This window comes from Pipra filicauda, unplaced genomic scaffold (assembly GCF_003945595.2).
Source record: "Pipra filicauda isolate LSUMZ 115617 unplaced genomic scaffold, ASM394559v2 scaffold35_size7292922_pilon, whole genome shotgun sequence".
NCBI lineage: Eukaryota > Metazoa > Chordata > Aves > Passeriformes > Pipridae > Pipra > Pipra filicauda.
The window spans coordinates 14,374-28,046 of NW_024104487.1; the positions used below are offsets into that span (position 1 = coordinate 14,374).

The 13,673-nt window shown below is 47.9% G+C and overlaps 1 protein-coding gene across 2 annotated transcripts; it reads left to right on the forward strand.

The window, feature by feature from the left end:
• Positions 1 to 762: 762 nt before the first annotated feature.
• On the forward strand, positions 763 to 13,265 carry NPHP1 (nephrocystin 1). Of its 2 annotated transcripts, none has more exons than XM_027737402.2 (20): positions 763 to 831; positions 912 to 976; positions 1,728 to 1,788; positions 2,216 to 2,352; positions 2,665 to 2,866; positions 3,133 to 3,234; positions 3,754 to 3,845; positions 4,118 to 4,157; positions 4,425 to 4,509; positions 5,067 to 5,161; positions 5,707 to 5,835; positions 6,675 to 6,749; positions 7,048 to 7,158; positions 7,711 to 7,793; positions 8,849 to 8,925; positions 9,168 to 9,267; positions 9,646 to 9,758; positions 11,332 to 11,405; positions 11,512 to 11,556; positions 12,916 to 13,265. In XM_027737402.2, exons 1-20 carry the CDS (start codon positions 763 to 765, stop codon positions 13,198 to 13,200), a joined length of 2,040 nt encoding a protein of 679 aa, XP_027593203.1. In that variant the 3' UTR covers positions 13,201 to 13,265. The 2 variants fall into 2 exon arrangements, with proteins under 2 accessions (XP_027593203.1, XP_027593204.1); XM_027737403.2 differs by having other exon boundaries at positions 12,985 to 13,265.
• Positions 13,266 to 13,673: the final 408 nt, after the last annotated feature.

A 13,673-nucleotide genomic window follows, 5' to 3' on the forward strand; every position in this document is an offset into this window, starting at 1 on the left:
TTAAGGAGTTCCAGGAGAGCATTTGTTTGAGTCTGGGAGGTGCCAGGGGATTCACTGCATGTTGCAGGCCACTGGTTTTCAACTGCATTAATGAAGTTTTAAAAGTTCTGGGGTGGGGGGAAAAGCGCCCCTTGAGGGTTGGCCTTGATGATCTCAGAGCTCTTTCCCAACCTTATCGATCCCGTGATTAAGATCACAAAACGCCTAATAATTTGTAGCCAAATAAATGCTCCCGGGGCTCTTCAGTACGAAGGTGGTTTTGGAGCTTGGGGAGCTCCCGCAGTGGCAGGGCCGGGGCTGCGGTACCGAGCGCCGGGATGGGATGAATCCCTGGACTGGCTGAGCCCAGGGATCGGGTGAATCCCTTGACCCGCTGAGCCCCGAGACCGGATGGATCCCTGGACCCGCTGAGCCCCGGGATCGGGTGAATCCCTGCCCGGGCTGAGCCCCGGGATCGGGGAATCCGTGGACCGGCTGAGCCCCGAGGTCGGGTGAATCCCTGCACCCCGGGATCTGGTGAATCCCTGCACCCCGGGACCGGGTGAATCCCTGCACCCCGCGATCTGGTGAATCCCTGCACCCCGGGATCTGGTGAATCCCTGCACCCCGGGATCTGGTGAATCCCTGCACCCCGCGATCTGGTGAATCCCTGCACCCCGCGATCTGGTGAATCCCTGCACCCCGGGACGGGCGCACCCCCGCCCGGCCCCGCCCCGGTCCGTCATCGGGCGGCGCCGGCCCCGCTCCCGTTGCCCGGTGACGATGTCGGAGCGGCGGGCGCGGGGGCCGCTCCAGCGGGTGCAGCGCCGGAGCCGGGAGCTGCGGGAGCAGGTACCGGGCCGGACCGGGGCTATACCGGGGGGACACGGCCCGGCCCGGCCCCTGACCGCCCCCGTTTGTCCCCGTTCCAGGTGGATGCGCTGCGGGCGGAGAGCGCGGCCGCCACCCCCGGGCAGCGGGAGGCCCTTCGGCAGAGGTGAGGGGGGTCCCGAGTCCCACCCCAAACCCCGACCCTCCCTCCCTGTCTTACGCTCATCCAGGAGTCGCCCGGCTCTGCTCCGTGTGTGGGAAGAGATCCCTCCGTCCCCATCACTCTGCATCAGAAGGAGCAAAGAGTTCCCTCTCCGCCTTTCCCTTCTTCTCCCGGTTGTCCAGATGTCTCCCTGCTCCTCCTTTGCAGGCTGGTTGCTGCCCAGCCCGCCGGGGCTGAGGAAAATCTAGAGAACGCCAAGAAGGAATCTCATAAATCCATACAAATATCTCCAAGGGGTGTCAGAGGATGGGGCCAAACTCTGTTCAGTGGCACCCAGTGACGGGATGAGGAGCAATGGCCATAAACTAAACCACAAATTCCACCTCAACATGAGGAACGACTTCTTTCCATGGAGGGATCAGAGCACTGGTAGAGCTGCCCAGGGAGGGTGTGGAGTCTCCTCTCTGGAGACATTCCAAACCCACCTGGACACGTGCCACCTGCTCCAGGTGACCCTGCCTTGGCACTGGATGATCTCCAGAGGTCCCTTCCAACCCCAGCTACGCTGGGATTCTGCCAAATGCAAGTGGGAGGTTGCACCTCGCAGGGAATAATCAGCCAAGCTGCTGTTTGGGCTTGGAATTCTCAATCTGCCCGGACACACAGCACCTAAAATGACGCCTTTCAGTCAGCAGGGACAGTTTGGGGCAGAATTTTAAGAAAATACCATCTGTCTGTCTTGCTTTCCGTGCAGATGTATCCAGCTGAAGAAACTGGTGGAGGAGAATACAAGTGCTCTCCATGCTTTGAAAAAAGTGAGTGTGGAGATGAATTTGTTTGTGGTTTCCTCCAAAATTCACCAGGGAAAGCATTTAAAGACCACCAACCTTCCATTTGAGATGCACCTCAGGACAAGAGCAGTGCCCAGCACAGCACAGTCCCTGCTTGGCTTCTCTCCAATTTATATTATTTATATCAATTTATGTTATTTTAATGCTTTGTTGCGTCCAAGTCCTGCACGTAAAATGTTTTATCAGCCCAATGCATTCTTTGGAAGCAGAGAGTGCAATTCAAATTTTAACGTGGAATTTCACCTTGGCAGAGTTTGAAAGGGTGAGGAAAATGTCACTAAAGAGGGAGCGAGAGCAGCCCAGGGAGGGGAAAGCTTGTAAGGCATGTCTGGAAAACTAAATTTATAGGGGAACTTTGATTCCTTGGGCAATTTGTGGTGTTCTTTGTCAGGCTGACGAGCCCGCACCGGTGGGGAATTACAGCCAGAGGAAGGAAGAAGAGGAGAAGCTGCTGCTAAAACTCTCCCAGCAGCTGCAGAAACTCCTCCTTGTCTTGGGTCAGGATAACGTGACAAAGTATTACAGAGTGTGAGTAGCTCAAACACACAACCTGTGGTTTTATAGAATGGTTGGAAAGGACCCTGAAAAGCTGTTAGTTCATCCCTTTTATTATCTGAAAAATAGAAGGAAAGAAAAAGAAGTGCTCGCAAGATCGGTGATTTCTGGCTCACTGGGTGTTGGATAATGTTTGGAGGAGAGGGAGGGAGGAAGCACCGCTGGGATTTTGGAGTTTCTTCAGGACAGAGAGCAAAACACAGGACTGAAAACGCTGTGTCTGACAGCAATTTCAAAAAGTTTGGTGAAAAGGAGAATAAAAACAGTCTGATTGGTTTTGGGTAGGGATGAGGAACATCAGAAAGGTCGTCATGGAGAAGATGGAAATGAAGAAGAGGAGGAGAGTGAAGATGAAGAAAGTAGTGAGGAGGAAGACAGTGAAGAAGAAGAAGAAGATGAGGAGAAGTTGTTGGATGATCCAAACGTTAAAGAATGTGTTGCTGTTGGAAACTTTGAGGCACAGCAGGAAGGGGATCTCACATTTGAGGTAAATACTCTCTGTAAAGGGCTTTTACTGCAGACCAGTCTATATTAAGCAATAACTATAACTAAAGCCTATGGTTTTGGGAGTCACACAGTTCCTTGTGGGATCTGGGGGGAAATGGAGTTTTCTTGGAGTCCAGTGTCCTTTTGCCACCCTCTGTCGTGGCAGCGTCTGGGATCTCTGTTGTAGGAAAAAAATCAAGGGTTTGTGGGGTTTTAATGTAAATATTTGGTTGTCTTTTGTCTCTGTCTCTCCTTCCAATGCCAAAGAAAGGTGAAATCCTGCTTATCCACGACAAGAAGGTGGATGGCTGGTGGGTGGCTGAAAATTCCAAGGGGGAGAGAGGCCTCGTTCCCAGGACCTACCTTGCGGTTGGTGTGCTGCGACCTCTGTCCTATCTCACCTCTGGGCTTTCAATGATCATACAGCTGCATAACATTGGGCACAGTGCTCGTGTGGGGAGTGTGTTGTTTGGAAATAATGCCAGTTGTTTGGAAATAATGCCAGTTGTTTGGAAATAATGCCAGTTTTGGGGAAATAACGCCGTGTTTTTATCCAACGGGGGTGGAGATGTCCATCAAAAGCAGCATTTTTGTGCCTTGTGAGGATGTGGCCAAGAAGTTTCTTGACTATAGAAGTCATCATCTTTGTCACTGAAGATCAGCTCTGATGACTGCAAGCTGCTATGGATTAATTTGGGCTTTTTAATGATTTATCTGCAAAGTGAGTCCATGTAAATGTTGGGCAGTTTCCTGCAGCTGCAGTGATGCATCACAGACAGAATTTCTCCTTTTCTAAGCTATTAACGTGGGCTGTGGTTGGAGAGGGCACTTTTAAGGACAGAACTGGGAAGAAATCAAGCCCTCTGCCCTTTTGAATCTGAACTGCAGGTTGCCAAGAAAGAGGAAGAAAGCCAGGAGGAGAGGGAGGAACACATAGAAGTGGTGGATGAAACAGCAGATGGGACTGAAATTAAAAGAAGGTAAAAGGAGTGATGTGAAAGCAGATAAGTATAAAATTATTCTTCCTCCTCCTTAAACCTGGCAGTACATTTCTTACCTCACAGGGGTCTTTGGTTCTTTCCAGCACAAGAGCCACGTGCTTTTTTTTTTTCTCTTGAGTGGGTTTGTTGGGGAGTTCTGAGGTGTTAGATATGGTTAGGGAGCTGCTGCTATTTGAAAACAGACCCATATTTAGTGTTTAAATTTTTGTCCCCACAAGGCTATGCTCTAAAAACCCCCGTTTTTGTTCCAGGACAGACTCTCACTGGAGTGCTGTACGAGCCATCACAGAGGTGGGTGCACCTCTTACACCTCTCATAATGTTGATTATTCTGCAGATAAGCTTTGCCCTTTTACCAAACATGGTGTCTCATATTACAGATTGTTCTTTTTAATTAGCATCTCTATTTTCTTGGGGGGGTGGTGGTGTTTGGTAGCAAGAAATGCCACAGAAATGCTTCAGATGAGGTGGCTCATGCACCAGATCTCTGGTTTAAACAGAGTTCTAAATTAGCTGTTGAATTATGGCAGGAACACTGATACAATTTTGGTTTTAATAGCATGACACAGTGCAGGTACTGACCACCATAGGAGCAGTTCCCACAGGATTCCGCCCATCCATGCTTTTCCAGCTCCTAGAGAAAGGTAAGGATTTCTCCTGATAGTTCCAGTGCAGGATTCTCAGGGGTCTGTGGTGAGTTCCTCACCCTGGTCACCAGCCTGTACAACCAGTATTGCTTAATTATAATTGGCTATATTTGACCCATCAAATACTGTATAACAGGCTTTTTTTCCCCCCCTTCAATTAGGTTTTAATTTATCTGTGTGAAATCCTGACAAATTTCCTCATAATTTCAAAGATTTTTCTCTTTGGAAGATCCTGTTGACGTTGGAGGAAATGATGATTTTTTTAAATTTTATTTCAATCTTCCCTTTTCCTTGGGGAAGATGATTACACATCTCATGTTTTGGTTATCTTTTAGTTTAAAACATTTCAGCTCATTTTGTTGATTAAATGATTGTGCTCCTGGGATGAAACACTGCAGAACACTTACAAATGGTAACCAGTGCTCATAGAAAACACCTGCATAGTTTTGTTTGGTCAAATATTCAGCTGGACCTGAGTTTTGGGTGTTGTTCATTTTGTGGCACTAAAGATCATTTAAAAAAATGAAGGATTTTCAAACTCACCCTTGTTGTAGGCAATGAGTTTCGAGCGAGTTCCTACTTGCAGCCTGAGCTGACTCCATCCCAGCTGGCTTTCAAAGACCTGGTGTGGAACTCTGAAAAAAACACTGTGAGTATCACTGGTAAGGGAGCCTCGGTGCCTTTGGGTTGGGGAAGTGATGGGATCTCCAGGTGGGAATTGGTGGCAGGATTTCCCATTGGTGGGTGAATGAGAGATTGCCACGTCCACCCAGACTCCTTAGGCAGGAGATGTTACCACATCCTCCTCTCCACTAGGCAAAAAGTCAGTATAAATTGTCAAGTTGGGTATCTTTTAAGAGCCATTCAAGTCTGTGGATTCCCTCCCTGTCTGGGGTGAAGCAGTGGGTGACTGGTGTGAAGTTTTAAACCACGAGCCCCGTGAAATCACAAATTTAATTTATCTTCTTTCCTACTGGCTAACGATCACATCTTCATCTGCACCGTTTTTGGAATATTTCTCCTGCTAGGACTTTGTCTGTCCCACTAAAACACCTGTAGCAATCTCCTCGGGGGAGAACTAAAGGCTCATGAAGGAGTTTGTGGCTGGGAGAATCCCTGCGGTGACCACCTCACACAAAACCACACGGGCAGGAGGGCCCTGGAGGTTTAACCCTTCCTTGTGCTGCATTCCAGATCCATCCCAGAGCGACCAGAGTGTCCCAGGTTGTGAGTCTGTGCAGCTGCAAGATGATCCCTGTGCCAGGAGCCAGCGTGCAGGTGCTGAGCAGGCACGTCCGGCTCTGCCTGTTCGACGGCACGCGGGTGAGCGAGGGCTCTTTCCGTGGCAGGGGTGACCCGAGGGGCTGTGGAGCCCCCAGGATCTTTGGGTTCTCTGCTAGCCAGCTCCTCCAGTTGTCTCACTCACACAATCTGCCTCCCCAGGCTGCTCGACTCACGCTCGGATTGCTCTGGTTTGAGCCCATCCGCCCAGAAAAACAGTTCTGAATGGGTTTAATGAGCAAACAGGACAGGCTGCACTGACAGGCACCAGGCATGGCCAAACTTGCACACTTACCCTGTGTCCCACCCTTGTTACTCCACAGAGCACCTCCATCCCTCCCTTTTTCTGCCTTGGTTTCTCCCCATTACTACTTCCATCCCACAGTAAGCCAGGGGCAGTCCCAAAGTGCCCTTCCCCTGCCCTCTCCTCCCCTGGGCAGTGTGAGGTGCCCCAGGGAGCTGCTCCTGACTCACAGTGACAGTCACACCCTGCCCCTGGGGCTCAGGGCTGGGCTGGGCTGCCCTGGGAGGGGCGGGGGCAGGAGTTTCTCTGAGCCCATAATTTCGGTCCCCCCAGCTGCCCTTGTGCCTCGTGGCTCGTTGGTGTCTGTGGGGATGAGTGGAGTTGGGCTGATCTCTCTCCTGGGGTGGGCCTGGGAGTAGCTGGGTCAGGGTCAGATTCCCCCCTGCCCTCAATCCTCTGCCCCTTTTTTGTGTTATGTGCAGAGCAGCTTTTTATACCCACATCCAGCAGTTTTCTTCCAGTTGTCTTTGCAGTGTGCATTGTTGGATTAACCTGGGATAATCTGCACTTTCTTACAGCAGCGGAGCTTTCCAGAAAAACTTTGCCTTAGCTTTTTCCCTCCCACTGTCATGTTTAGGTGCTGAGTAACATCCACACGGTGAGAGCCACGTGGCTGCCTAAAAATCCTCAGACATGGACCTTTTCTCCAAGGGTAGGTGACACAGCTACTGAATAACTAGTTATTTAAGCTTCTTGCTTGTCACTAAGAAGTCTCTTTTCAGTGTGCTAAAACTCTATGGAGTTTTAGTGTGCTCCACAGCTGTGCTCCATGGAAAGAAAAAAGAATAAGGTTTAGACTGAAACTGGTTCTCTTCTCATTTTTATCTGCAGTGGGATTGGGTCTGAGGTCTTGTGTGAGTGAGGGATGTGCTTGCTGGCCTTTAAAAATGAAGATTTGTTTCAGATAGTTACATTAACTTCTTTGTTTCCCCTCCCTCTCTCTGTCTCAGGTGATGGGCCTCTTACCCAGCTTGCTGGATGGTGACTGTTTTGTCAGGTCCAACTCTCTGTCATCAGACATTGGGATATTGTTTGAGCTTGGCATCACTTACACGTGCAACGTGAGTGTGTGAAGGTGCAGCATAAATCCCTCCAAGTGCAGGTTTATGGAGGGATTCTATGGGCAGACAATGCCCCTAACTAGAGAATAAAAGCTTTTTGGCTAGTGGCCATGAGCAGACCTGTGGTTACACTGAAAAAACTTGTTCCAAACACCCCCTGTCGTGGCATCACGAAGGACCAGTTCTCTCTTCACTCCTGCAGGTTTTCTCTCCCTGTGATTTGTTTCAGACTGATGTGCTGTACAGTTTGGAAACTAAAATTTTAACTGTTCCAACAGCATGAATGAACAGTGGTTTCTAACTCCAGTTTGCCCAGATGCAGCCTGTCCATCTGGGATGGATGTGCTGCTGAGAAGTACGACAGGTTCTAGCACAAGAGATGGCAAAGGCCAGAAAAACTACCCTAAGGGAAGGCAGGTTGTGATTTTCAACACACAGGGGTGAAAGAGGAAAAGGGGGGGGGGGTCACCACAACGATTTTGATGGGGTGATTATAATTAACTGTGCTTTGCTCAGCTGCTCAAAGCATTTATGCTTCTCTTTTTTCCCTAGTCAACAGGCGTAAGGGGAGAGCTGAGCTGTGGCTGGGCATTCCTGAAGCTTTTCACTTCTAATGGGATTCCCGTCCCTTCCAAGTGAGTTTGACACGTTTTCCTGCTCTCTCTGTTCTCACATCCCCATGTACATGCACCTGTTTTACACTGTGAGTAAAGCTCACCTCCCATACTTACACACTGCTCACCCAGACCAGTCCTCTGGGATTCTGCCTCTTCTTTGTGTGTGCACTTGGCTGCTTATCCCTTTCCCAGATAAAAATTTGGAGACTGGTTTCCAAGACCTGGAATCAGATGAGAGTTGTTGTGAGTGAATCTCTCTTGGAGAGTGTGAACAAACTTGTATTTTGCAGCTGAGTTATGATTAGTTTCTGGGCCCACTGATCTAAAAGAATAATAAAGTGTTTAACTTTCTATTCTGTTAAGTGTAAAAAAGCTTTCTGTCTATTTACAGAAATGATTCATCATAGCTTAGACTTGCAAGACTTGTTTTTTTAGCAAATATTGGTAGATATATATATATATATTCTGAATTTACCTGAATTACAGGGCAAAAAAAAATACCCACTGTTCTCTAAGTCTCTAAATCTCTTCTAAATCCCATTTCTAATTTTGTTTTACTATTTCATTAAGTTAAACGTGGTATCTACACATTAAATTTCATGCTTGCTTCGAGAGAACTGAGATTACATTATTCTTTAAGGAATTTTACGTATGGAAGATCTAAAACATTGCAGTGATGACTCCTCAAAAACATTTCAGTGAAACAGCTGCTAAATTTCTTACAAGAAAAATATTGGAGCTGTGGAAAAGAATCAATGCTGCTGGTTGCTTTTAAAATAATTCACTTCCCAATACAAGAAATTCCCCAAATAATTCACTTCCCAATATAATTAACTTCCCAATACAATAAATTCCCCAAATACTTCACTTCCCAGTATAAGACAGGTTTCAAATTTATCACCTGGGGTTTGGCTGCTTAGTTGGGTGCAGTCACTGCATCCAAAACACTGCTCATAACATGGAGGGGTGTGTCAGGTTTTGAGAGAGCGGGTTTTCCTTTCTCAGAAGGTGGTTGTGCTGTTCTCTCATGTCCTTAAATATTTTCTTTTAACTGTGCTGCTCTTTTCTGACAGGATGTACGAGCTGCTGCTGAGTGGTGGGACTCCCTACGAGAGAGGTGTCGAGGTGGACCCCTCAATATCAAGAAGAGGTGTGTGGTTTCTCCTAAATGTGATTTAAATAAAACGCCGTGGCAAATGCTGTGCCTCTTTTTACAACAGCCTGGTTTGGGTGGGTGTGTTCTCATTTTGCATTGGTTTCATGATTCCTTTACCTGCACTTCCCTTGGCTGTGGAGTGCTGGGTGGCAAAGAGTTCCCATGAGGCTTTTGGGATGTAATTCTGGCCGTTCTTTCCACCTGGCTGATTCCATCCCGGGGCTTTGTTCCTGCAGCAGCTGGTGGGGTTTTCCATCAGTTCCTGGCACTCAGGAAACAGCCTGTGCTGCTGGTGAAGCTGAGGTCACCGAGTGTGCAGTCCAGAGATGTCCTGAAGTAAGTACAAAACGAGAAAGAATTCCAGACAGCCCGGGATGGTCCCAGAGATCAGCGTTCCCCTCCCACGGAACACTGGCTGTGGAAAAACCCGAGGCTCGTGTCACCTGCATGTTGTACTCCATGTCTGTTTGATGCTTGGGGTTATTTTGTTGGAAATAAAGTCTTAATTTAAGTTTAGATAAGATGGAAAACTGCAACAGCAGGAGTTGGGCCCTTGGAGCTGGATCAGTGTCCGGAAGCGGTGATGGATTCATGGAGATGCCATGAATAAACAACCTCCATGGAGCTGTCCTTTCCCTCAGGTTTTGGTGGATGATGCTCTGTAGGAGCAGTTCTCAGTAAAGTCTCAACTGCTGTTCTTTGTTTGCCCAACAGTTTTCTGCCAGAAACATTAATTGGGAGCACGAGCTCCGTCCATCTCTTGGCGTTTTATCGGCAAATCCTCGGAGACGCCCTCCTGAGGGACAGGACGAGCATGCAGAGCACAGGTGAGAGCCAAAGAAAGCTCAGGTTCTTCCAGAGAATCACCCTCTCTGTTCATCTCTCTGAGGTGTTTCTGTCATTGAGGTAAATCATCCTCTTTATTTTTATTTTTTAATTACTATTTACTCACTGACTAACGCAGGGAGAGACAGAAGTGGAAGAGTTCTGGTTTTAGAACTCAGGGGCTTGCCCTGATTTTGCAACTCTGTACCTTAGTCAACAAAACTAATAACAGTTTATAGCCTTCCCCATTTTAAAATCCATTTGAAATATGGAAAATTTACATTTCTTAACTGTACTACAGGTGAATTTATATTGGTACCAAAAGGGATTTTCTTGTGTTTTCTCCCGTCTCGTCTCCAGACTGAATTATGAATCGTCTGTTCCTATGCAAATAAATTCCCTTGTGCAGTTGCTGACATTTTTAACTTAGAATCTTTATCATACTTAAGCACCTGAATCACAGTTTCATCTGTCAGAGGTGCTTAACTCCCTTCCTGATTTTCTTCAGCTTTAACATACATCCTGCCTGTACTGATTTCAGTAGGTGAAAATAAATTAATGCTTTAATTAATAAACTCACAGAGAGAAACTGAAGTGCTTAGTTTTAAAGACGAGGTGAGAACTGCCACACTTACCTGATTTGATCTTCATAACTTGGCACAGCAGATCAGGCTCTCCTGGGATTAGATTGCACCCCTTTGGATCCAGACCTCATTTGAAATGATTGAAAGGTGTTTCAGAAGTTCTTCTGGATGTGTGTCACTAAGGAAGATTTCTGTTATTACAAAATCACCCATCACTTCAGAAACAGGCAGTTTAAAGTGCCTGCTCTGTCTCACAGGAGGCATCAGTTCTGGCCTGCAGCCTTTAAATGTTTTGGTTTAGTAAAACCTTCGTGTTTACTAAACTTTCCATCAGCTTCAAGAGGAAGAAACGACAGTGTATATTAAATATTTGAACTCACGAGAGAAAGGAAAGACTTCAACCAAAATTCTGCCCTCTGTCACTTGTAATCTTATCCACAATCTCATCAATGAAAATAAAGACAGGAGCAGAGCACTTTCTTATGAGAGGCAGCCCAAAAAGCACCAGGACCCCTGTGCAGTGGGATTTACCCCACTTGGTAAATTCTCTGTGCCACTTGGTACCTGCTTCTCTTAAAATGCCACACGAGACACGCCAGGTCGAGGTAGAACCCAAGTGTGTTTATCCATAACATCCCAACCAAGCAGCACAGTTGCAGCTGTGTGTAAAAAAAAGGCAGGTGCAGGAATGAGGGAAAACCCCTCAGGCAGGTAAATGAGGAATATTTAAAAGGAATATATGCTTGCTGGTGCTCCCAGTGAACCAGGAGCTGGTTTTTGTGTGTCTGCTCTCCTGGTGTGTCTCCCAGCCACTGAGAGCTGGCTACAGTCAGAGAACTCAGTTGTTAGGGAGCTCTCCTGCCTTCCCTGCCCTCAGGAGAACTGTTACAGCTCATTTTCCCTTTGGAAAAATCCGAGGGGAAGGGATGTGCTGAGTACCCGGGATGTGCTCTGTACTTAGCCTTGTGAATGTGTTTGTTTTCTGTTTCAGATTTAATCTGTAATCCTATTTTAGCAACTTTCCCTCAGCTCGTGGATCAGCCAGACCTGATGGATGCGCTTCGGGTACGTTACCTTGTCAGGATTTCCAGACAAAATTTGAGGGTGTTTTTGTCCTGTGAAAAGATAAAGTTCTCCACAGCCTTGGTCTGATTTTACGTTTCATTTTTAGAGTGCTTGGGCAGACAGAGAAAGAACGCTGAAGAGAACTGAGAAGGTAACAAACTATGGGGTTTTCTTTCCATGTATTCAGTGGAGTCTGAACTAGCTGCTCCCTGTCAGTGTTATTGCTGCTCAGCTTTTCCTCTCACTTACTTGAAAAATACAGACATGTTAAATAGAGTTCTCAACATTTCTTACTCTGATTTATAACAGTAAACCAGGAGGAGGAGGATAATTAAATTAACTTGAAACTTTTTGTCTCAGCGTTGTTGGTGGAGAACCTGTTACTTCCATGGATACAAAAGAGGCCGTGCATGCCCACAAAATCATCTGCCCTCCTCCAACCTCTGAGCTCAGGTCTGCCTGGGAAAAGGCCCCCAGATTCCTCCCATCTCCCCACCCCAGACAGTTTTAATCCCGTGTTTTGGTGTGGAGGCAGCTGGAGAACTGACCCGGCTGTCACCAGGCTCGCCCTCACCCTGCCCTACCTCCTGCCCTCTGCCTGGAGAGCAGCTGCAGGGAACTCCATGGGGAAACCACTGGCTCTCCATCCAGGACTTCCTGGGAGCAGCAGTGGGATGTTTCCTTCCCCGTGCACAAGGATTGCTCCCTGTTTACACAAACCCTTGAGTCAGAATGGCTTTTTCAGGGCCATTCATCCAAAAGGAAAGGGGAGCTGCTCACGGAATCGGTGACTCCCCGGGATCCCAGAACCATCCAGTTTTACCTGACTGGCATGTGCCCCTCCCAGGGCAGGACTGCTGCCTGCAGGGTGCTTACCCCTCATGGCTCTGTGACTCTGAGCTGCCACATCTCCTGCTGAGCCGTGAAGTGCTCGATGCCGGGCACGGCCCTCGCGGCTCTGGAACGCTCCGTGCTCCAGGAGTTTTCCCGCTGGCAGCGGTCGGGATCCTTCCCGTGTGTTTGATAATTCACCAGGCTGATCCTTAAGTCTCTGGGTTTTCCAGACTGGCCTCTACAGGGGAACACAGAATTCTCACCTTGGAGCACCCAGGGGCAGCCTCACCTCCTGCTCCGAGGAGCGCGGGATCAGAGCTCCTGGTTCCCCTTCTCTCCACCTCAGGAAAATGAGCAGAGTTTCATCCTCCCAGGGCAGGGAGGATGTGGCACTAGTTTTAGGAAGGAATATAAATACCCCACAAGCAAATCTCAGTGCCTGTGGTTTGTGGGAGCACTGGCAGGGCTTTGGAGAGCAGATTTGTTGATCTATGGTTTGTATTCTTTAGGCTTATCCAAGACAATGGATATTTGTTTAGGAAGGTCAAATCTCTTCCCGTTGTTATCCTGGTACTGGGGGTTACTTGTTTGGTTTGGTCTTCTCCCTGTGCACAATCCTTTGGAGAAGTGCTTGGCAGCACCACGAGTTTGCACTAAAGTATTTTCTTCCCTGCAGAGAGATCAAGAATTCCTGAAGTCTGTGTTTGTCCTGGTGTACCACGACTCTGTCTTCCCTCTCCTCCAGTCCACGTTCCTCCCCAGCTACAAGTGGGCTGAGGAAGAGGCAGAAATGTCCCGCTGGAAGGCGATCCACGACTTCTTGAGGAAGAGCCGGGAGAACGACGGCGCTCTGCAGTACCTGCTGTCCTCAGAAACCACCCACAAAGCCTTTGACATCTCAGAGCTGGCTTACGATTTCTTAGGAGAAGTGAGGAAAAATCCTGGAGAATTAATGGATTAAAGAACAATTCAGGCTCTCTAAGGACGGGGTAACAACACAAATAAATTCTTACCAAAGGGACCGTACTATTGAATCGTAATGAGTATTTTAACAAATTTACATTTTGGGAGAGACTGGAATTATTTTATCAGTGTAACTTCAGTTTTTGACAAACGTTGGACAAGGCTCTGCTTGTCTGTCACTCCCTGTTGTAGCCACTTCAAGTGCCGTATTTTGCCGAAGCTGAGACTCCACTTCTCGGCACTTTCCTCCTCTCGTGCAGCTTCTTCCAATTAATTCCCAGTGTTGTTGTAATCAGGGTGAACAAAAGGACCTTTGTCCCTGTCCCCCAGCAGGCTGGAAGCAGGGAAGGGGAACAGCAGAGATCCTTAAGAATGCTGCTGAGCAAGGGCAGCCAGGTGAGGGGAAAAAATCCTCTCTTGCCCAACCCGTGGACGGCACGTTCCTCCATTTTTAGACTGCTTGCCTGCTTT

What these genes read in the sequence shown, in the direction of transcription:
- NPHP1 (XM_027737402.2), top strand. Translation starts at nt 763, where the DNA reads ATGTCGGAGCGGCGGGCGCGGGGGCCGCTCCAGCGGGTGCAGCGCCGG. An exon ending in GGAACTCTGAAAAAAACACT is followed by an intron (nt 5,162 to 5,706) that starts GTGAGTATCACT and finishes GCTGCATTCCAG; the next exon opens with ATCCATCCCAGAGCGACCAG. An exon ending in GACGAGCATGCAGAGCACAG is followed by an intron (nt 9,759 to 11,331) that starts GTGAGAGCCAAA and finishes TTTCTGTTTCAG; the next exon opens with ATTTAATCTGTAATCCTATT.